Source organism: Mustela nivalis (assembly GCF_964662115.1).
Source record: "Mustela nivalis genome assembly, chromosome: 14".
Lineage (NCBI taxonomy): Eukaryota > Metazoa > Chordata > Mammalia > Carnivora > Mustelidae > Mustela > Mustela nivalis.
The window spans coordinates 68989482-69014320 of record NC_139033.1 but is presented as its reverse complement, the minus strand read 5'-3'; the positions used below and the strand labels follow the sequence as shown (position 1 = coordinate 69014320).

The 24839-nt window shown below is 41.8% G+C and overlaps 1 protein-coding gene across 4 annotated transcripts; it reads right to left on the bottom strand.

The window, feature by feature from the left end:
• Positions 1-17548: 17548 nt before the first annotated feature.
• Positions 17549-24255, bottom strand: ADCYAP1 (adenylate cyclase activating polypeptide 1). 4 transcript variants are annotated; one of them, XM_082698785.1, is made up of 5 exons: positions 23580-24255; positions 23158-23268; positions 20842-20973; positions 20292-20390; positions 17549-19138 (listed from the first exon to the last, which is right to left on the bottom strand). In XM_082698785.1, the coding sequence occupies exons 2-5, from the start codon at positions 23265-23267 to the stop codon at positions 18949-18951; spliced, it is 531 nt and encodes a 176-aa protein (XP_082554911.1). In that variant the 5' UTR covers position 23268; positions 23580-24255; the 3' UTR covers positions 17549-18948. The 4 variants fall into 4 exon arrangements, with proteins under 4 accessions (XP_082554911.1, XP_082554909.1, XP_082554912.1 ...); XM_082698783.1 differs by having other exon boundaries at positions 23594-24255; XM_082698786.1 differs by lacking the exon at positions 23580-24255 and adding an exon at positions 23460-23512.
• Positions 24256-24839: the final 584 nt, after the last annotated feature.

Sequence of the window (24839 nt, the reverse complement as noted above, 5' to 3'; positions counted from 1 at the left end):
GTTTTTCCACAATAGGTATATGGATATATAAGATATTTTTACATATATGTATATAAAGATATGCATATCCTTATGTGCTTTGTGTGTATATAAAAACATATACATATGTATGTATAAACATACAAAGAAAAAGATTAGTTTTATAAGCTGAAGTTTCCAAATTGGACCAAGTTCAAGTGTATGGATATTTAAAGTATTTTAAATTAGAATAATGCAACAGTTTAGCTTATATATTATCAAAGTGTTTTTTCAGTAATAAGACTTATTGCTGAAGGTGGGAGTATAAACTCATATACTCTTTGAAAACAATTTAGCAGGAGCCTTTAAAGTTTGTAATCCAATAGCTTTATGCATATAAAACTGCGATAAATAAAAAGTCTTGTGTATAAATATGCACTTTTTTGGTAACATTAAATAGGTTGTCTACCTTTTATTAAACTTAACATATTTATAGAGAACCATACAATTCAATAAATCTCACAAACTGAACCTACCCACAGAACCATCACCCAAATAAAGAAGCAGACATTACCATGACCCCAGAACATCATAGCTTTCCAAAGAAGAAACAAATTAATGTCCAACAACAGAGAAAAATTTAAGATGGGACAAACTAGGGAAATGTGAAGCAAAGACAACCAGACAAAGCAATAAATAAGATTTCTGTAGACACAGAGTCATAAACTTGCAAGAGCTGTATTAGTGGTGGTGTGGCCAAGGCAATGGGAAATTGTGCCAAGTGGCCTTTATGAAGAATATTCAGGAGAATCACAGGAACCAAGGCTCTGAGTAAAAGTTCTGCTCAGGTCAGGTCTTCCCTAAAGCTTCTGTAAATGAGGTCTAGGTTGACATAATCTAAACCAAATGCTGAAAGTAAATAGGCAATCACAGAGGGGAGAAGCAGATAGGGATGACAGCCTCACCGAGGATGAAAAATCTGGAAATATATCCTGTATGTGGAGAAAAGACGGAGTTCGCCATTTTGAAACACACAGTGAACATTTACATCAAATCAGATTATAGCCGAAGACTAATGAGAAAACCAAGCTTAACCAATTGGTGTAACCAGCTATTACCATCTGGTTTATGACTAAGCACAGCTAAATTAAGCATAAGCCTGAGATACAGACCAAGAACATGTAGAATAGTTTCAGAAGCCAGAGCAAAGAAGCCTAAATAATGCAACAATAACATTCCAACAAACAAACCTAATGCTTCTGGAAGCTAGGATGGCAAGAACATTTTTCACCCACACATGTCCAGGCTTCAGGGAGAAACGAGAGAACCAGGTAATAATATCCACCTAGACAGTCCAGGTTTCACAGGAACCCTGAGAGAAAAGGGTAAGCTAGGTATGACAGAGCTAGCTCCATGACTTCCACAGGACCAAGGTCAAACCAAAGTCATTGCAGTTGGGGGTTTCTTAGTATGGGGAAAGACAGGACTAGTTTGTTTCATAGATTCATTCTTTCTTTCAACAAATAGTTATTGAGTCCCTACTAAGTGTCAGACACTGTGCTATCCAATTTTTCACTGAGAAAAATTCATACAGGTCCAGGCTGTAAGAGGCTATCACCTAAACTGTGGTAAGGAAAGACATGTTTACCTGCAAGCTAATGAAGTTGCAGTTCAGGCTGAATTTCAAGGCCTGCACCTAATTATTTTTTCACTATTTTGTATTCTTTGGGTCCCACAAAGGCCCCACTTCTGTTGATGAGTCCTGTGAAAAGGCCAGATTCCTATGATGGCATCTCTCATGCTTCATTACACACATTTATTTGCAGATTTGTCTTTCCCTAGAACCCTGAGCCCCTTCACATTAGGGACATTTCTAATTTATCTTTGTGTCTCTGATTCAATGCAGATGTTAAATAAGTGAATAGACTTAATTGAACTTTTAGTTATCCATATACTAATCAATGGCTTTCATGTTTCTGAATATAATTTGTTCCCTTTTTGCTTTCCCTCAGGAAAGTTCCTTTTGAAAATTCCAATCTGACCAGGCTGGAATAAGTGAGGAATTTTTGACTCCTAGTCAGACCAAGGAGCCAAGAAAAGAAGCAGCTTTTTGTGGCCAGGTGAGGTAGCAACAGTAGGTCACAGGTAGAAAATCTGTGACGTGCGGAGTTGCTGAATCAATTAAGGAAATGAGGTGCCTGGAACAACCACTCTCCTCAAACCAATGATTCTTGAATTTGAGTGAAGAAGTAACAAAGTTTGTTTGTCTACCTTTCTTAGCCCTGAGTTCCCCATCTCTGGTGATAAGGATGACTTCTACCCTCCTGGCACAGGGAAGATATCTTTCACATGGAAGATTTATTTCTTTCTTCCAGGGAGACAAAGGAGATCAGGGTGCCTTTCTTTTTTTTTTTTTTTCTTTTTCTTTTATTTATTTATTCAACAGAGAGAGAAGGCTAGAGAGGGAGAAAAGCAGGGGGAATGGGAGAGGGAGAAGCAGTCTTCCCACCAAGCAGGGAGCCCTATGCGGGGCTCAATCCCAGGCCAGGACTCTGAGATCATGACTGGAACCAAAGGCAGACATCCAATGACAGAGCCATTCAGGTGCCACGAGTACCTTTCTTGTACCTGTTTCTCAAGTAAATTTAATTGAAAATAATCAGTATGCCAAAGTAACCTATTTTATGGTGGCATCTTCTACTCCCCTCCAGCATGAGGCATATTTTGAAAATGTAGGCAGGTCACAAGTCTTGACCTATCCTTCAGCTTGCCAGAAGCAAGAGTATCTGAATCCTCTTTTGGAGAACCTTAAGAATCATTTAGAGAGAAATTTAAGAATCTTAAAAGGTCATGGACTCCAGATTCCCTGCCTTTGCAACATCCATCCTCCCATGGAGCAATTTCTGTTGGAAGCAGCCTTTCAGCATTTAAATGGCTCCAACTGTTAAAATCCAAAGGAGACTCACTTAGGCCCTGCTGCACACACACCACGCTCACTGCTCTACACACACCATATCTCCAAGTCTTGGCTCTTGTCAGTGACTGCCTGAAATAACCACCCCTACCCTTCCAGCTTCATCCCTCCTGCCTGTTCCCACAGTAAGGTTTTGATCCACACCTCTCCTATTATATTTCTCTCCCAACGTGACAATATTTGCATTTCCATCTTCCTCCCAAAATAATGTGAGCTCCTTGAGGGTAATTTCTCTCCCTTCTGGCCCTAGTACCTGGCTCATACAGTAAATGAAAGGTTTTTGAATGAATGTGGATAATGTATTATTCAAATCATTGACTCCTCCCTTTGGAGGCAAAAAAATATCTTGCACGTCCCAATTGTCTCCCCATTTCCACATCTAATTGCTGGAAGACCTTTACCTTTGTCATAATTTTAAAGGTAAAAATCAACTTCGTAGTATGAACTGCAAAACAACCAAATCAAACCCAAATGATACAAAATGATGTCCCAAAATAGAACCTAAAACAGAGAGCTATATTAAGGGAACTAATTAAATAAGGAAAATGAGAAACTTGCTTTTGCATTACAAGTTCCTAGTTTTACCTAAATGAATGATAAAAGAAAGTGTGGAAGATCAAAATGACTTCACAGTAAAACTAAGCCCCAGAAGATCCTAGCATTCCTTTTATTCTAAACTTAGCTCAGCCACTGGCCCACCATGTGAATGAGTCACTGTTCTTCCTTGACTTAAATCATCCCTCTTATAAAACTTGTTAAAGAAAGACGTCACTGCAAATTAGATGTTGTAGCTAAGTTTAGCCATCCTTAGGACATAAATATTATAACTTATGTGAGTTCAATCATTTTTGTTTCATGACTTATATTTGGTCATGTGCTTAAATATATGTTTTTATACATGCTGTAGCTAAAGATACACCTTATGCATAGATAGAAACTTATATTTATATATAATATTAATACAATATATATGCAAATATCCACAGAAAGCACCTTGCACAGAAACATCCTTGAGCTATTTTAAGAGGCAGCATTATTTTACTGACAAGTATTCAAAATTTAGCTCTCTGACTTGCCCCTAGCCTAACCTCTGAATTGACTATTCTCAGAGAGACTATGTGAGTGTGTAAGGGTACATATTAAGGAGAAAGACCCTGTCCCTGGCTTCTCAGATAATGCCATTCATAGTGTAACTGAGGGATTCGTGGGGTCTCTTTGTCAGAAATATACCCCTACAGGCTTGTCAGAAGGCTGAGATTCCAGTTATCACCAGTATAACCTTCATTCCTTATGAGCCTTCTTAAAGATGCAGGTGTTTTCATGGATTAGGACACTGTGTTATCTCCTAAAGGATGCACATTTAAAATCTGACTGACTGGAGAAGTTAGTTTATCTGACCAACCCACTACCACCCACTGTTGTCATCTCTTTGAGATTAGAATCCTGAAAGAATGAGGAAAAGGAAAGCTATGTATGGTGACTTAAGAAGCCCCAAATATTGCTTGAGAGGCAGAAGACAGAAACCTGGATAGTCCAGCAGTTTCATGAGGGTCTCAGCCTGAAGAAGCAGGTGGCAGAGGAGAGTAACAGGGACACTAGAAGCCAGGTAAATATCAGCAAAAAGATAACCCTGGCCAGTGGCCAAGGCTGACTCTGCATGAGACTTACAGAGAACTTTTTGTAAGTTACAGAGAACTTTTTCATGTCATGTGAATCTCATAAAATCCCAGTGAAGTAGGTATTGTTATGTGTATCCTCATTTTATAAAGGAAGAACATGGGATTCAGTAACTGAGTCACTCACGCATGGTCACTCAACTAGGAAATGGCAGAACCAGGCTGCAAACTACGGTCTTCAAAATCTAGCCAGTCTTCTTGTTACATCTTTCTGATTGCATGTGTCAGGCCAAGCAGTGGGGGGTTCTGTCTCTTCCAACACAAAGAGATGTGGTTATGCTGCATGGTTCAGTTTCCACTTACTATGGTCAGATCTGGCCCAAGCTCCCCAGCAATAGTCAATAGCCTGCTCTAATATATCAGGGAAGCCAGTGTCCTTGCAAACATAAGGCAAATGGCTAAAAGAGAAACATAAAAGGGAGGCAAATATTAAGACAGGTAAGGAAGGTATCCCGAACCCCCTGATCCAAAAGAGAATGTTGCTCACATCGTCTTGTGTGGTCAAAAGAAAATCTGAGACCAGGGAATACAGATTCTGGAAGAAGTCATGTGATCATCAAGCCTTCCATGAACAGGAAAAAAAAAAAAAGGCATGCTTCAATTTTCTTAAGAGACTCATTCCCTTGTTCAGTCATCTTTCCTTTTAAAAAGGTGTTCTTTTTTAATCTAATTTAAATGTTTTCCACCAGCTTTCTTAGGTCTGCTCAGGAAGAGATCATCAGTGCCTATATTTAATACTTCAAAGCCTACTAAGAATCCCTTCAGTATTTCCTCTCCAGTAAAATAGCCACAACTCCTTTGATAGCTCTTTGTAAAACCTAAGTCCTATTTTTCATGCCTTTAATCAATTCCATTGCTCATCTGTGGTCCCTTTCCAATTTTATCACACATACCTCAAGATGTGAAGACCAAAAACAGTGCCCTGGATGCATTACTCTAGGGAACGGACCAATAAAAGGCTGGTTTCTTAGCTCCTGGAAGAAGATCACAAAATAAGAGCCAGGGTCATGTTCATGCCCAAATATCACATAAATAACAGAACTGCCTTGCTGACTCATTGAATGTGCATTCCACTTGCTGCCACTCCGCTGGGACCATGCCCTCCCTCCTCAGCTGCAGCCCAGTGGTCCATGTTGAGCACTCGTGGCCGGAACTCTATCCTAACCCTTCCTGGGCAGCCCTGCTAGAGAAGAGAGAACCACAGCAGCTCACAAGTTTAAAATAGTAGCCACTCCTCATTATCACAGATGACTGGAGAGTCACAGAATTTTAGAACAAAAGGAATGTTCAGCACCACACAAGAAAGAAAGAATTCATAGTATATATAGGTGCTCAATGAAGGCTCTACAGGTACAAATAGCCTAACAGTGTTTGTAGGTAATTTATACACTTAGGTCTGTCTATATAAAAGGAAACATTATTCTCATTCCCCAGCTCACATGTTTGATCAGCAAAGTGGCCAAAACTGAGAAAGCCAGAAGTACCCAGCACTTGTTAAATCTATCACAGTTGGACTAGCATTCACTTAACCAGTTTTCTCTCTTGTTTTCCCTTTCCACTTGCATATTTAAACAAGCTATTTGTTCCTCACAAAGGGAAACTGCTGTAACCTGAACTTTCTCACTTTCCTCCCTGAAGCAAAACAAGATTGGGTAAGTAAAAGACCCAGAAACATTCTAATCAGGATTCTAATCAACAACTAAGATTCAGGCAAACAAGAAAACAGATTCCAGAGTTAGCAAAGAGCCTGCTGATTCTGCTAGAGGCATTTCTAGCACAAGTAACTCAAGCTTTAACTTTTAATAGAGATGTCCTCATATCTGAATGCCCCTGGCCTCTCTGCCTGAAGGAGCTGAGGGCCTATGGCAAATATTTACTCAGTCTCAGAGCATCCTTTTGAGAGTGGTATCTTTCTACTCTACTAATGGAATGCAACCCTGTAGAGGCTTCTGAGGTAGCACCATGTGCACCTTACTCTCACAGAGCATACAGCATGGGGCCTGCACCATTTCACATTCCCCCAGAATGAGTCCAGTTCTCAGGAATGTTAGCTTGATACCTGCATTGCCAGCTTGGTAATGTAAGGTGGTCATTTCAATAGAGAGTAGTCTGCAAAATCAGTAAAATTATTCTATTCTATTCATTTTAGTAGGTGAACTCTTGTCTATTTGCAAAAGAATGCTGTTATTTGTTAATGATATTTAGGCCAATTAAAACACAATGAAGACAAGAGGTGTTTGCACTCCTCTGTTCACTACAACATTATTCAAACTAGCAAGAGGTGTCCAGTGATGGATAAGCAAATAAAATGGGGTACACACATACACATTGGACTATTATTCAGTCATAAAAAAAGAAGGAAATCCTATCATATGTTACCGGTATGCACCTTGAGAACATTATACTAACCGAATAAGCCGGTCAAGGAAGGGTAAATACTGCGTGATTCCACTTATACGAGGTATCTAAAGTAGTCAGACTCACCAAATCAAAAAGTAGAATGGTGGTTACCCTGGGGCTGGTACAGGGGCAAATGGAGAACTACTGTTCAATGGGTATAGTTTCAGACACGTAAAATGAAGAGGTTCTAGAGATCTGCTGTACAACTTTGTGTTTATAATAAGCAATACTGTACTGTACACTTAAAATTTAAGAGGGTAGATCCGATTTGTTTTTTACCACAATAAAAAAAAATGTAATCCCCTATACTTCACTGTAAATAACAAACTGAATTGACAATAAAATTATATGCATATCAAAATAACACACACACACAGAGTAAGAATAGAGCATTTAAGAATGAATAAAGACAAGGTTCTGGAGTAGGTTCTAGAGATGCCTACTGTACTCAGTCTGCCTAGATCTAGAACCAGGGCCACCTTTATGACCTTACAACCTATATAGTCACATTGCACCCTGAGCTCAGAACAGACCTGTACTTAGTTTAATACTCTGCTGGTGGTGCCTAGAAATTCTTAACTTTTTTTTTTTTTAGAAAGAGCTTTACATTTTCATTTTGTCTAGGCCCCACATAGTGTGGAGCTGGTCCTGCTCAGAACTGGTTGTGTCTGTTCAGACTGGTCATCTTCACATATTTCATTCCATGTGCCTGGAAAGTGATGATGTCCAGTCATTATTGTATAATCTACACACTGGGGTCAATGGGTTATAAAATAAGAAAACACATTAGGGTATTAGACACAGGTAGTTTCCTTGCTAAAGGTAGTTTCTGTAACCATTTAAGTAATTAAGCTGGGATATGGAGTATTAGAGTTGGGAGTAAAAGAGATTTGGAAATCTATGACTTTGATCTTCCCTCTGCCTGACAATACCCACTCCTGAACAGGCCAATGACCAAGGCTACCCTCCCAAGCACATCCCCAGCAAACTGAAAGGCCTGCGAAATCATGCTCATCAAATCTCCTCCAGCCTGATATCTTCTGATATCGTTTGCTTAAAATGGATCCTTTCCCTTATAACAGTAATGATAGAATATGGTAGGTGTCCAAGTGCTCATTTTCACCAATGCTCCAGCCCAGTTCTCTGAAGGATTTCCTCAGGGTTATCTAAAGGAACCAGAAAGAACAGGTATTTTCAGAGACTTGAGTTGAATATTCTTACAACAACTGGGTGATCAAGTTACCTACAGTTTTTAGATCATGTGAATGAAAAGCAAAACTAAGCCTAAAGTCTAAATGACTCTAGTTTACACAGAGATAATTTGTTAAGAATGACTACAAATTAGTTATCTCACGGTATAATCAAACAAACCCTTACTTCATAAATTTGTTTATTTTTTCTATCCCATGGTAGGATGCCTGTTACAGTAATATCAGGGATATAAGCTATTCATTAAAATTAAACCGTTTTTAAAAAAAGAAAAAGGCACTCTCTCCCTTTTTACTTCTCAAACAAAAATCCTAGTAAGAAAAGCAGGACCTCTCCCCATTACTGGTAATAATAGAGAGAAACACGTACTGATTAGATTTGTGAGAATCTAGAAGCCTTGTTTTGGCAGTTTCAATATCCTTTTCACCAGCTTTTCCACCAGGATGTCTAGCAATCAGCAAATTGAACTAGTTCACATTTTTGTTTCTTCTCCTTCCCTCTAACTAAAGCACAATAAATAATCTCATAATCAGAGCACAGAATCTGCAAATGGGATCATCAGCTCCTTCATAATTATAAAAGTTATATGAGCAAGATATGCCCCTTGCAAAATCACAATCCCAAGATAGCCTCCATATAATTAATGCTAAAAGCACCATTTACTTCCCCAGCTACTGTAGGACCAAGCATCTTGTTTCCACAGCCAAGAAAGTATATGACAGTAAAGAAGTCAGAATGCCTTCCTCTGATGAGCCCTGAGTGGAGTAGTCAAAAGAGATCTTAGCAGGGGATCATCCAAGAACATCTGCATCTACAAGCAAGATGGAAAATTCCCAAACACTTAAGAAAGTCTCGTGTCTATTGTTTGAATTTTTTTTTTCCATTTCTCATCAAAGCTTAAATTTTAGAGACACACAAGTCAATGCCCAAAGTCAAATATCCTTGGGGCCTTTGAGCAACTACAAAGAACCGGGCTCTAATTTGGAAGCTTATGTTTTCTTAGAAAACAAACCCATATTCATTTAACCAATCTATAACTTTTAGTGAGCACCTACTATGTGCATGTTCTGTTACTGTTCCCATCTGTCACCTGAAAGATGCTTTCACTACTTGGATCAGAAAAGAAGAAAAGCAGAGTTCCTGCAGAATTCATACAACCTCAGGACAGAGACACTTTGGGTATTCAAAGGAGTAAACTTTGACTCTTCTTTCAAAAGACATTTGTTGTTGCCCAAATCCTTCCTAATATCTAACCAAAATCCTTCATGTTACAATTTATTTTTTCCTATTGTCTATATGGACAATAATTGTTTACCAACTTTCACAGGATTAATTCCAAGTCAACAAATAGTGATTGAATGCCCGTTATGTGCCAGAAACTACAAACCTTAAGGATTGGAAGTTGAATAATTATGGTCCTTGGGTTCTCAACCTATCAGCAAAAGACATGTATGCAACTAAATACTAAACTAGTACTATGACAAGCTGCAGCAGAAAAACAGAGAAAGGAGCTGGTCTTTTCTTGAAAGATCAGTAGAATTTGACCATGAAAAAAAAAAAAAAAAAAAGAATATAAGAGCATTCCAAAGAAAAAGAGTCATAAGTAGAAGGTGATAGATGAGAAGAGAAAGGTAGATTGGGGTGCAATTATTACAGATAGTACAAAGACTTTGGATTCCGACTAATAGGTTTTAGGAAGTCATAGAAATTTTTCAAGCCAGCATAGGGAAGTAACATAACCAGGGACTTGTTTTACATAAATCATTCTGGAGGCAGAGGAGAATGACTAGGAAGAGTAATTAGAGCCAAAGTGTTGGGAGGCTATTGCAAAAAGAGCAAAAGATTGTGTGAATATGGAGCTCTGCAGAAAATAGGATTGGAAAATTCACAAGACTTAGAGGTCAATTAAATGAATGGAGTAAAGAGGAGGAAACAGAAGAATGCTCTGAGGTATTTAGATTCAATAGCATGGTAGATAACGATGGTGGAATAAATGTGGGTAATGATTTTATTGGGAACATACTGAGTTTGAGGTACCCATTGGACAACCAATAAATGTCAGATGGACATTTGAATTCACTCACAAGAGCTGTGTAATTGAGAGTCATCAGACCATCACAGATGAGCTCATCCAAGGTAAAAATATATTTTACCTATATATATATTTACCTATAGAATAGTATAGGTAAAAAGGAAAAGTATAGGATAAAGGAGGAAGAACAGAACTTGAGGCCATCCACATTTAAAAGGAAGAAGAGGCATTATGGAAAATTTTTTTTAAAAAGACCAAGACAAGGAGGAGAAAAGTATGGGGACAGGAAGGCAACTAGTAGATTCAAGTCAAGTGAAAAGAAATCTTCAAGAATGAAGGAGATGCTAGATAACACAGGATGAGGCTACAGAGTTTTTGGTTTCAGAAAGTATGGGACAATTAAATACAAAGAAAATTCAGTAAAATTTTGGAGGACATACAGATGGCCAGAAATCGAGATAGAAACAAACTGAAAAAAAAAAAAAAAAAAAAAAAAAAAAAAAAACATTTCAGTAAAGGGGAAAAAACTGAGATAGTTTTGTTTTTCTTTGTTTTTACTATGTGGGAGGCAAAGTTAACAATGAAGTTAGAGATCAAGATGAACTGAGGATCTTGAAGAATAAAAAGAACAAGTACAGGAAATAGAAAAAATAACTGATTAGAAGTGAATGCATTATAGATTCAATGGGCATAGGTAATCAGAAATTTATAAGCAGAGCTGGATCAAAATAGATTCGAGATTTTCCCAAGAGTCCTCAGCAACCAGGAGGAAGCACATGGTTGGGCTGATCCAAGTTTAAGTGTTAAGGTGAGTATAGAAGAAATAGTCAGAGAATGAACGCATTTAGGGATCCAGGGAGGGTCATTAAACTGATCCAAGATGGGTGAGGAAATGGTGAGGGGAGAAAGAGGCAGGTAGCCTATAAAACAAAGCATAGGATGTCAGAAAACTAGAGGGAGTCTCTATTGAGTTTTGTCTTAAAAAAAAAAAAAAGACTTTTTTAGAGCAGTTTTAGGTTTACAACAAAATTCAGAGGAAGGTATGGAGATTTGCCATACATGCATCTCCCATTTTCAACATTTCTCACTAGAATGGTGCGATTTTTACCAAGAATGGATCTACTTTGACACATCATAATCACCCAAAGTCCATAGTTTACTTTAAGGCAACTCTTGGTGTTGTACATTCCATAGGTTTAGACAAAAGTATAATGGTATATCCATTATTATCCATATTATAATATAGAGGGTTTTTTTACTGCCCTAAAAATTCCCTGTGCTCTACCTGTTCAAATCTCCTGTCCCTACCCCAACCCCATCCCCAACCCATCTGCCATCCCTTGATACTACTGATTATTTTACTGTCTCCAAAGTTTTGCCTATTTCAGAATGTCACGTAGTTGGAATCATAGTTTGAAAATTGGCTTTTTTCACATAGTAATATGCATTTAAGTTTTGTCTTCTTTCACATAGATTGGCTTCTTTCACATAGTAACATGCATTTAAGTTTTGTCCATATCTTTCGTGGCTTGATATCATCATTTATTTTTAATACAGAATATTCCATTGCCTGGATGTACTATAGTTTATTTATCCATTCACCTACTGAAGGACATCTTGATTCTTCCAAATTTTGGCAATTATGAACAAAGCTGCTTTAAACATCCATGGACAGGATTCTGTGTAGACCTAAATCCAGCCTAACTGCTGAATCTTGCATTAAGAGTATGTTCAGTTTGTAAGAAACAGCCAAACTGTCTTCCAAAGTGTCTCTCTGCTGTGTTTTATCACAAGCTTCATGGATGTAGGCAATGGCAGCAATGATTGGTACTCAGGAAGCAGATTTTTTTTTAAATTTCAGAGTGGAGCATTTCTAAGGCACTAGTGGTTCAAAGAAGTACCATATTTGGTAGCATAGGTTGGAGAGGGCTCCTCAAAGCATAGTTTTTACTATAGTTTTAAAAAAAAAGTTACTAGGGTTCACTTCTAGGTATTTTATAATTTTTATATATTAAAACATTAAAGCACAACTTTAGCAGAAAATGTGAAGTCTTTGGAACCTTGAGGCACTGGAATTTGTAACACTTCCTGTTGGCTGGAACCTCTGCCGGCCAGTTTTAATACCCTCTTCTGAGCTCTGAAGAAAAGATACTGAGCCACCTTAAGTTGGGTTTTCCATTACTTGGAACACAATTCCTAGCCAAGATTACAAAAAATAAAACAAACAAACAAAAAAACCAGCTTAAGCAAGAAGGGGATTTATTGGCTTATATCACAAGAACAGTCCAGTAGTAGTTTCAGGCTTAAGTGTTGGTTTGATTCAAGGGCTCAAAGATATTGTCAAGGACATGTTTCTTCTTTGTCTTTCCTGGTATCATCTCCACTATGAGGCTGGCTCCTTATGTGGTGTGTTACATTATATCCTACACCACCCAGAAAGAAAATAAAACTTCTTTTCCCATAAGAAACAATTCCAATAAAAATTCCAGGAAAAAAAGTTCTTCTCTAATCTCACTATCCTAAGATAGATCACATGTCAAGTCCTGCCATGTGGCCAGGAGTACAATTATCCTGAGTAGTTATATCTAGAAGTGGAGTTAGTGTCCCACAAAAGCCAAGAGCGACATATGGTCAATAGAGCAAAAATCAGGGTACTTAATAAGAGGAGAAATGTGCACAGATACATTTCATATTGTCTATTTTCTTTTAGGTTTATAGGTAATATTCTTCCCTGAATTAGGATTCTGTAATGTCCAGCAAAGATAGAGACAAGAAAATAAATTTAGACAAGATAATACCACCTACTATAATGTTCCATTGTTGTTAGAAAATAGTTTCCATTATGTCCTCTTTCCTGTGTATGAACTCAGGTTCAAATCACATCTCTGTTGACGGGAGAAGTTTCTTTGGCAGCAGCAGCAAACTATTCTGTAAATTATCATTTTTAAGGGTAGTCCAATTTCCCATCTCTGTCTCAAGAAATCCCTTTTTCCTTTATTCTAGAAAAAGGTATTATTGTCTTGAGGCATAAAGTAAATTCTTTTTATTATGAAAATACAATCCTCCTTTTCTTTATCAGAATGTCAGAAACAAATGCCTAGCACTTGAGCCTATTGCAGACTTTTGCCTGTAAGTGCATTTACCTTTATTTTATCTTATGGCAGGAGCACATCTAATTTGGCATTCTTTTCTACATAGTTTTTCCTGGAGGGAGATCTAGTTTGATTTATGATGAACACTTAATTAGTAAGTTAATTTCACTTCCTATATACAGTTTGCAGTTGTCCTATTAGAGTAAGGGGGAGATGCCATGGTGAATTCTGTAAGTCTGCTGGTTATTTCAGTCACTCAAGGAGATATTTACTGTGTTCCCAAAATTATGTTGGCATTAAAGTGCAGTGCACTGGCCATGACCTCCAGGAGTTCATCTAGCTGGGAAGACAGTCATGAGCTTATAAAACAATTAAAATAAGTCAATCAGAGAAAGACAATTATCATATGATCTCACTGATCTGAGGAATCTGAGAAACAAGACAGAGGATCATAGGGGAAGCGAGAAGAAAAATGAAACAAGATGAAGCCAGAGAGGGAGACAAACCATGAGAGACTTAATCTCAGGAAACAAACTGAGGATTGCTGGAGGGGAGGGGGGGGTGGTAGGGATGGGGTGGCTGGGCGGTGGAGATTGGGAAGAGTCTGTGCTATGGTGAGCGCTGTGAATTGTGTAAGACTGATGAATCACAGACCTGCATCCCTGAAATAAATTATACATTATATGTTAATAAAAGAAAGAGAGAGGAAGACAGGCAGGCAGAGCAGAGCAAAATTAGAGATCAGAAGTAGTACTACAGAGAGTAAGGGTCACAGGAGACAGTGCAAGGGTGAACGTGGGAGAAATGAAGCTATGGTCACTTGAGGCTGAGGAAGAGCCCTAGAAAAAGAGGACTTGAGTTGGAGCTTACAGAATATTTAGATGGGGTAGATAGAGAATAGACATTGGGGCACAGAGGGATGATTGGGAGATGAAAAGGAGCTTTAGCATTGTAAAGACAGATATGAATCCATCCTTCCAAAGAGGATTGAGTTGGAGAACAGAGGGAATGACTACACTGAGCTGACCAGCTACGAAGCAATAGGCAGTGGCAAGAGCAGCAGGCACCTTCCTTCATCAAAAAGCATTGCAATGAAAGACAAGAGTTCAGACTTGATCTTGGTTCCCAATCTTGTAACCATGTGAACAGTAAGGTTGAATCTGAGGTCAGAGCGGGGCATCCAGTGGAAATCCTCTTGTAAACAGTTGTGGGGATGCATTCAAGCCAAATCTGGATATGATGTAATCCGAAGTTGACTTCTGGATCTACAGAATTACTGCCAGCTGGCCGCATGGTTTCTCTCAGTAATTTCATTCATCTCTCAATCATGTGATTGGATTTTTCGGACTCTAATTATAGGATCACTCTCCTTCTAGAAGCCCTTTTGATAGAGATGTCCAACCAGAATATATAAATAAAATAATGCTAACTATGGCCTTACTGACCTACAGGAAATACAGCGATTTTTTGAAGAACCTAGGAGAATATATTGTTGATATATTACTGTGTGTAGGTAACATGACTTGTTGCTCATTTAACGTGAAAAAAAAATCCACCCAGTCCCAGCACACATACTTTCATACACATATCACCAAATTCTAAATCTAGGTGGCCTCAAACTTAGGGAACACTAATCTAAGGTTTTGACTTAAAATACAGATTCACTTGTTCTGGTGGAGGCCTGCAATTACATTATTTGTAATGATCTTGTAGCAGAAGAATATTCTTTGGAAAAATACTACCTTAACACCCATGTGTTAGTTAAACTCTCTTAACCCATGTGCCTAGTTTTAGGTGTTCAATAAATATTTACTGTATTGAATCAATGTATTTACAGCCCTAATAGCAACAAAACACAATTCTTAGCTACCTAAACATATCAACCCTTCTAAGGGAAAACTATCATTTGACCGATCCCGTAAGAGAAGATAGCAAGGTGCCATATACATGAACTTCACTTGAAGTCAGCCAATCTGGAGTTTATCGCTACTTTCTTGACAAGTCGTGCCCCCAACCAAATAAATTATTTTTCTTCATTCTTCCATTTACCACACCAGCAGCTCAATGGGGTAGGCAATTGAAGATGAAGAAGTAAAAACGTATTCAATAAAATTCAATGTAAATATGAATTGTACTGTTTTTTTTTTTTTTTAATTTACTACAAATGAGATCTCTAGATCATAAGCTCCTCCCTACATGATTCTGGACCTTAAATGCTGAGCCAAGTTCTGAAGATAGTTTTTGAATCCTTGCTGATCTTTGCTCATTCTTTAATATTACTGAGACATAGTTATTGATTTATTAATTGAATGCATTAATTTTTAAGATGAAACTCTGGCAATTTAAATTAAATGGTATTTGACTTATTATAAATGATTTTCAATACATTTTTTAAGCCCAGAAATCATCAAAGGCTCCAAAATAAACACAACTGAGAAATTCATGGGAATTTCATATGAAGGCTTTGCTTTAAAGTTAGCTAATATAAACTAATAAAACAAAGAATCCACAAATGACTGTTCACATTTTGTCCTTTCAAAATATATTTTTAAAGTATTTAATTAACTCTTTGCTTGCTCATGTTCTTTTTCCTTCCACCCAAAGCACATTAATCAAAAATAGTTGTTTGTAAATCTCTAAACATATTTTAAAACTTCCAAAACTGATTATTTAAGTCATTTTTATGCAGAATTTTATCGAGAACAATTAAGTCTGAAGACTTACTTGTAAAAGAACATGTTATACTGCTATTTTAGTAGCATAACTGATAACCAGATATTATTTCCCCAGTGGACAGTAACTTTCTGAATACTGGGCACAATGTATAAATACACTAAGCGATGGAAATTTATCTAAATGGTGCATCCTAGAAGTGTTCCAACACCCATGCCTATTTATGAATTTACTCTCTTCTTAGGCATTTCCATCTGAGTAGCTACTTTAAATTTTTAGTTGAATTCAGTTAACACAGCAAGCAGATATTAAAGTACAGTTTATGAAAATACATGGAAGCTTATATATTCCCAACATGAAAGATCTTATGATTACTAAAGAAAATATAATCCTTTAAGAGATTTTAGTTATTTCCTAGATGTCTTTTTTCTCCAAACATTAGACGAAGTTACATTGTTTACAAAAATTTATTCATACAAATTTTACACACTTTATATAACAGTTATCAAAGTCCTAGTTATAGATATCATGTGTGTAATAATACTTGGTTAAGATGTTTTTTATAATCAGTTGCACACAAAATAAGAGCTCCAAGACTAACACCTACCTAAATTATCACTATATCATAAATCTGCTCCAGGTTAGTAAGGCTCTTGGCATTTCTAAAAAGTATACAAAAGATTAAACTGGGTGATCACTGTAAATGCTTGCAACTAGCCACAGGAACACTAAATTAGACTTCATAAATAAAAGGTTAACTAGAGCCCTATTTCACCACTAACAGCTGACACAAATACAGAAAACTCTGCCCATTATCGAAGAAACAAATAATTAAGACTAAAATGCAAGCCGATGTGTTGCAGCATTGTAGGGCCACTAAATAGCCATCTGTGATTCGTGGCGATTTAAAAGGCGAAGAAAGGCACTAAAGCTGCAAACTGCATCCCGTGTCACATTGCCTGAGGAGACTGCAGAATTAAAGAAAGATTGATCCCATACACAGGACTCAGGCATAGATCGAATGCCTCTATGCTTTCACTGTTTGCAATGTGATCTCCTGGCAGCATCCATCCCGCCTGGGAATGCAAATCCAATTCTGTTTTCTTTGATTTATGACTTCATACCGAATCAAATCCGTAAAGGAAAAGGAAAGGTCCTTTAAACTTTACAAGCTAATGTTTAATCTTTTCTTGTTCTCTTTTTCTTTTTCTCCGAAAGAATCTGTGCCTGAATTTGGGGAGTTTGGCTGGTTTGCCTGTTGTAGCTTGATCTGGTTGCTGGGTGTAGGTTCTTTTGTTTATAGAGATTACTCACATGTTCAAGGAATTGATAGGAAACAGACAGACATGCCTTCTGTAGCCAAGAAAGGATACAAAGGGGAGGTTCTCAGGGTCTGTTGGAGCTTGCTTACCTCACTCTTGACCACAAATATAAGATAGTACTCATACATATGAAGATGAGGTTTAAATGATTTATCAGTTAGTAAAACTGAGCAAAATGTGAACACTACACATTCTAATATGACAAAGGTTGGTTTTATGAAATAAATTTTACTAAGCAATAAGCCATAATGTAGAAAAATACATTTTACCTACAAACTCAATAAACAAGAAACAAAGGGTTCATATTTAGAGCATAATTACTTAGTGGTAACTACACAGGGATTCCTAAACTTTACAATAGGTACTTGCACCAAACAACAAAAAGCATTCACAAGTTTAAGAGAAGTGAGTGAAAAATGTAAACGGTACTTCAACAGTGCAAGAGGGTGAGAAAGAGTCTTCAGAAAATCACAAAAGAAAAGTGTGACTCCTACAGAGCTGGGTTCAAAGGGGAGCATCCCGGTCATTTCACAAGATGAGAAATATTGACAGCACTGGAGAAAAACACATTGTACTTTGCATCCATTTCCAATATCCAGCGCCCAAAGTCAGTCAGGCAGGGGACCTACAGTGGGACTCAGCTTACCCTCAGCGTCCCAGACCTGGGGCAGCTCCAAACCAGTCCCTCTCCAGGGTCCTCCTCTGACTGCCTTATGCTCTGCCTCTTCCAATATACCTACATTTCCTTCACTCTGTTCCATTTGCCCTAACCTTGGGATATCGAGTTTCCTGCAAGTACAGAGAAGGGAGATTTTTCTACCAAGTCTCCCTTTTCTGTACAACCCACCAACACTTCCCCCAGGGAGTGATGTGAATTCTGGGGAGAAGCACAATTTGGATTGAGCTGTTGTTTTTATCAGGAGAATTTCCTTCTGGGCTGAGAGTCTGAAGAGAGACAAGTACACATAAAAGTAGAATCAAAGAAAGCAGAAGGACTGGAATTGCCATCCAGCGAGGGGACAAAAGGGGACAGTCCTAGTTGAGTTCAGCTGGGACTGTAGCAGCCTGCCCCAGAGACTCTCTAGGAAAGAATGCCCTTCAGCAATTCTCCCAAATCATTACCTCCAAATTTCCCTGGAGCAGGGCATCATTATGTACAGTAGCAAATGGTCAGTATTAATATCTTCAGGCCTGTCGTGGATAAAAATACTATCCTTTTAATTCCATTTTACAAAAATAGGAGTAATATTCAAAACAATGATTGTCTATTTTTCTACTTATTTTATATAAAAACATAAACAGCTCAGGCGAATTTTCAATCCTTGTGCACACTCTGTATGAACTGCTGTCTTTTATACCTATATATATTCGTAATATATATATTTGTAATATATATATATTAATAATTGGTCCACAAAGTATATCTGTGCATTCTCTAGTGCTTTGTAAAAAGAAAAAACAATATTATTATCAAAATATTCATTTAATGGCTTTACTTCATACATAAATACATGTTTGGATAGAACACATGAGCGATGACTGTTCAGTCAGTTGGGAAAGTGACTTTTCATTGTGTCAGGATTGTATACACAAGGTAGCTGATAAATCATCGCTACAAATACGCTATTCGGCGTCCTTTGTTTTTAACCCTTTGTTTATACCTTTTCCCTAGGACGGCCGCCAAGTATTTCTTGACAGCCATTTGTTTCCGGTAGCGACTGTAGCTGTCGGTGAAGATTCCGTCTGAGTGGCGCTTGGAGAGAGGCTCCGAGTCGTCCTCTGCGCCGCCGCCTAGGCTCCCACTGCAAGGAAAGGGGTCGGGAAGAGGGTGGCGGGGCGGGAGACACAGATTCAATAGCTGCGGGGAGCAGGTGGGCCCCACCCCACGCGGGAGCCTTCAGGGAAGGCACAGCTCTCATCGCCCACCGCGCCGCCTTCCTCTGCCAGTAAGCAGCTGGAGGGGAGGGCTGTGATGTAAACCCCTCATCCCGCCCTCCCCACCGAGGCTTTCCTGGCACTAAATCCTTACAGAAGGGACCCGGGATGAAGTCCGGGCCAAGGGCAGGCGTGCTTCACGCCCACCCTCTCTCCAGATGCTGCTCCTTGAGATTTGACCAAGAGCGCTTTTGCGCTAAATTGTCCTGTTCATCCCTCCGACCCCCCACCCCACCCCCACCCCCGCCAAAGAAAATAACCAAAAAGCCCCAAGAGCCACGTTGGCTGCTGCCTGGGAGTTTAACATCGATCCTGCAATTCCTAGTCAGACATGGGCACTCCTCCCTTCCGCACGCTAAGTTGAAAAACGTGATGATAATAATATAAGTCGACAGGCTGTAGGCAATATTTTTCATCACATGAATTATTCATTGCGAAAAATGTAATCTGTTTCCCCATGGGCTTTATTAAAATGTTGCCTTCTGCTCAGAGATGCTCCACGCAAGCCCTGTGCTCTGGGTTTGTCTGGCACGCGCAAGAACTGTTTGTTTCCCCGACCAAATTTGAGGATTTGTTGGTTTCGATATGAATTTACAGAAAAAGAAATGTTTGGGTTTTTTTTTTTTTTTTTAAGTCACCCTTAGAAATTATAGCAAATCGTCCCGCGAAGCTCGAAGGTTTTCAGTCACTCGGGGCGGACGGAGGTGAGGCGGGGAGGGAAGAAGGCTATTTGGTTTTTCTTCGTTTTTAAATTCAAAACGGATCAAACTCCCCAGTTTCTCTGCCTTCTCCTTGCCTTTTGCCGCTCATAACTGTCTAGCCAAACTTAAGGTGCTGGATGAGAACCTCCGCCAGGGACCGCCGGCTGGCCCCGAAGACCCCGCGGCGCAGACGCACCCTCGGGCCCACGCGCACGCACGGACGCAGAAGCGGCACCGCCCACCCCGCGCGCGCTCGCACGGACACCCACCCCGGAGCGCGCGCTGTCCTGCGGCGCTTAACTCTTTCGCAAACTCTTACCCCAGGCCCTTGGCCATGAGTGTCTGCAGGTATTTCCTGGCGGACAGCTGGTCCAGTACTTTGCGGTAGGCCTTGTTAAGGATCCCTTGGGCGACATCTCTAACGGGGAGGCAAAGCGAGCGCCCAGGGTCACTGACCGTCCCCAAGAGGCAGCCCCAGGTCCCCAGCTAGGCACGCACGCGCCTCGGCGCTCCGGATGGCTGACGGGACACGCCCCGGAGGCACAGAACTCGCGGATTACTCTTTTGGGATGTTCCCGCGACTGACTGTTAGGAACGGGAGTCCCTGCTGCCCTCCGGGGATGCCAGGCATGGAGTCTGGATGGGGCGCGCACTCCCGGCCACTCCTTGGGCAACAGATCTTTGGGTCCCACGCGACCCTCATAGCCACACAGACCGGCCCGCTACTAACTTTTTGTCGCTCTCACGGGTATCAGCCAGAGAGAGGGGAGGCTTGGGGGTTTTTATGAAAAACAGCCTATTCGGTGGGCCACCACCCTTCTCCTCCCGCCCCCTCAGTCCCGGGCCGTAGCGGAGGCCGCGCGTGGTACCTCTTCTCCGCCGGGTAGTAGAGCGCGTAGGCGTCGCGCAGCGCGGAGGCGGGGCTTCCGAGGCCAGGAGGGTCGGAGTCATAGAAGTCCTGCAGCGGGTTTCCGTCCTCGTCGTACACCTCGTCCTCCGGCCTGCCGGGGTAGCCCGGGGGCAGAAGGAGTGGTCAGTACAGGTCTCTCCCCGGCTCTGCCAGGACCCCGAGAAAGGGGCTTGCACTGATTTTCCTTCATTCTAAAGATTCCTCCCACGGAGAATTGCCACTTCTTCCGGCATGGGGGAGGGGGTAGAGGTAAGGCGTAAGAAAGTACACCCAAGAGAAATTCCCTATCCCTCCTAATTGCTCTCCGACCGGTCCTCTCGCGGATAAAGGGTCAGCCTTCAGGGTCCTAGGAAGCCCAGACGTCTGTGCCGACACCCTACACCTCCCCACAGAAAAGGATCTTACCTCCCCCACCCTCCACGGGCCTGACTCCTGAGCCACCCCAAACAAGCAGCCACGGGCGGGGACGAGAAAGGTCTTCAGAGACAAGACTCTGGCCAACGCGAAGACCCGATAGGGGAGGCCCAGAGCAAAACAGAAGGAGGGTGGATGGGTGGGGTGTGCCGCGGCCGACTCTGCCAGCCACCCCCACCCAGCCTCTGAGCCCAGGGGAGCCCTTCCCCGCGCAGATGTAGGTCACGGAGAACCTCCGACTTCTATTTTGGGCGGGAGAGGATCTGGCAGGAACATGAATAATAGATGCCCCTAAACTTAGCCTGTTTGGCCGTGGCTCATTCTGTGGCATGTCTGCGCACTCTGGTGCTCCTCGCCCAAGGAAAGTGCCAGGCACTCAGGTCTTTTAAAATTGCTGGGAGTGAAATAGGACTTTTAGGTCCGCTAAAAAAAAAAAAAATAGTTCGCGCTAATCTGTTAGGGATGTTGGGTCGGCGGAAAGGGAAAGGGTCAACAGGAGACCGAGAGCCAACAGGAACACCGCGGTCTTGAAGTCGCCCTTGCCTAGCGCCTCTATCCTTGATACAGGACGGGGAGAGATGAGCTAAAACGCAAAACCTCCTCGCTTTGGGCCGTTGGAGAGACTCGGAACGCGGCCAGGACAAGTAGCGCTCTCTAGTAGGGTTTAGAGTCGTACTTCGTTATTCTGCTCGCCTTTCCCCAATCCGTGGAGAGGTAAGGATAAGGAAAGCACATCCCTCCGTCCGCCCCACACCCAGCCCTTCCTCGGGGACGCGCCTCCTCTATAGCCCAGCTTCCCAGAGTCCCCGGGTCTTTCTGGCCACTCTTATCCCTGCCCCGTGCCCAGATGCTGGAATGCTAATACTGAAGTCAGAACACATCTCTCCGGTCGGCGGCCGCTAACGGCGACCTTTTCTGGGCGCGGCTTGGAGAAGCAGCTTAGCCGGCAGAAGGCGCGCTCTTAGCTGCTGGGAGTCCGGAGCAAGGCGAAGCGCCGAAGCTGCGCTGCAAAGGGAGCTTCCACTCTCCGGCGACCACCCCGGGACTTTGGGGTTGCCTAAGGAACCTGGCAGTGCCAACCGATTGAAACCAGGGGTTAAGAAAAAAGCCAGGTTACTCCAGCCTCGGGCTAGCAAGGTTGTCCTGGTCCTACCTGCCTGCCGGCTTTCTCTCCCTCCTTCCTTTCATGCGTTTCATCCGTTTCTCCCCCTTCCCAAGACTCATTCTTGTCCTTCCTTCTCTCAAAACGCTTTTCCTCAACCATACCCGGCCAACACTCCCCCTCCCCAAGACAGTTTGAGACTCAAATTGCAGTTGGAAAACGTATCACTTGAGAGAAAGCTCTTCCAGGGGAAAGAATTCGAATTGAAGTGAAAGGGAGATCAGAGGAGAGAGAGGGAGACCCCGCCCCGAGAGTCCAGAACAAGCTGTAACAAAGCGAAGTCCACGGGAGCTTCACGCGCAAGCCTCTCCAACCTGGCTGCGGGCACCAGAGAAGTAGTTCTCCTAACTCAAGCTAAGAATAGGGAAAAGAAGTCAATCTCCCGGCCGGGCCCTGCCCCCTACCGCGGGCGGGGCTGGGGGAGGGGAGGTTTCTCCAGCCCGCTGAAGCTCCCTTGCTTCTACCCGGGGTCCTTGGCGGCTGCGGGCTGGGGGAGGGGCGCTGAGCCGCAGTGGAGCCTGCCCCGACCTTGCACGGAGCCGGGGCCAAGGACCCAAGGCCGGACCTAGGCTGACAGCGGCGTACTGGGAGCCAGTGGGGAGACCATCATAGCCGGGACCGCGGAACTGCAGGAGGACAACCACGAAGAAGTGTTAGGGGAAGCTAAGCCTCAGCTCAGCCCAGGCGGCCAGCACCTACCTGATTCCAGGGAACCGGAGTCCTGCGGCGGCAGGTGAGCAGTAGACACTGCTGTGCATTATTATCCCATAGACCAGGAGGGCCAGCCTCGCTCCGCTACACATGGCCATTCTGCGCAGAAGGGGAAAGAGGGCATACAGCTGTCAGAACGCCCCTGCCCTTTCACCCGCCAACCCCAAGAAACTCCCCGAACTAGGGGAGGGACAGAGCAAAGCACCGGTTGAAAACCGCTGAATGACAGCCCGTGCGCGCCCTGCCACTTCCCTCTCGCTATAGTTAGAAAAACATATATATGTATATACCTAGTGCCCGCTTAACTCGCCAAACCTGGTGCGGAGGAAAGCTAATTCGTCCCCTGATGCTGGTGAAAGAATCAGCAGTCAAACAAGTCGTTTGATTTGGTAAGATATTTTCCCCCTTACCATTCAACTCTTACCACTGCTAGGAGAGGGTTTGTTGCCAAGTAGGACGGCGGGCAAAGGGCTCCTCCAAGTTTCTGCGCTGGAGTCACAACCCAAGAGGCATCACCGTCTGGCGTTAGTGTCTGAGAAGCCGCAGGAAAGAGCAGGAGCAGCAGGAGGAGCTGGAGGACTTGTTTGCTGAGGCCGGTATTCTGTTCAAAAGTTTGCAGACGCACGGAACTAGGAGGAAGCGTGACACCGAGGCAAGGGGGCGAGGAGAGAGATGGGGAAGGAAGAAAGAGGAGGCGAGGAGCTGAAGTGGGGGTTGGAGACAAAGGGGTCTAAGTCCACCAGGAGAAAGAACTAAGTGATTAAGGAAAAGAGGTAAAGTCAAAGAAGTAGAGAAGGAAGAGGGAGGGCCCCGGGCTCGGCAGGCGTCTGTTGCAACCGCCTGGTCAGGCAGTTGTGCAAGTCGGCAGCGTCTTCTCTGCTGTGAGGTCCCCCTGGCTGCGTCTGAAGCTGCGGCTTCTGCTGCTGGTGCTGCCGGTGGTTACAGAGGTGACCGGCCCTCTGCTCCTATTTATATGTGCAGTTACCAGAAATCTATCTGAACGTGGATTTAGAAGAGCCTTCTTTGTCAACATCTGTCTGCCTATGGCCTTTAAGTACAGAATATTTTGTTGCACTGTTGCGCTCCGATTTTTATTCATGGAATGACTTCCTTTTTTTTTTTCCCCAGTCACGTAATGATCGGGTATCAGAAAAAGACGTCAGCATCCTAGTCCCTCAAGGAACATATTAACTATTCTGTGCTGTCCTCTTGGATGATAAGATCCGGAGTCATCGACTTCTCATAAACACCTTTCACTCATACAATCCAATTTTTAAGAAGTGCAATTATTTTGATGGTTTTCAGTTTTAGCCATTTCTCAAGAATGGGTAAAGAATTCATAGAATCTAGAGGATGGTGAAAGTTATGTTTTTAATTATGTCCATACAATTTCTCTTTACTCTTCATCAAGCCCCAGCAATCAGAGCTCTGGTCTCTGGAATTAAGCACCATCAACCTCTCCTATTAATAAATTTAATTTAGATCTCCTAATTTCTTGCGTATGTTCTTTTAGATAGACAATTAAATGTGGAAGTCGTTTTGTTTTTAAAGGGAAGTCTTGGAGGATTTTCAGTAAATCGCTAATGAGTCTGGCTGTCTTTGACAGTCTGGCTATGAGTAGATTGATTAGAGTTAAAGCTGCATCCGGTGGGCGGCCTGTGGAGCTGTCC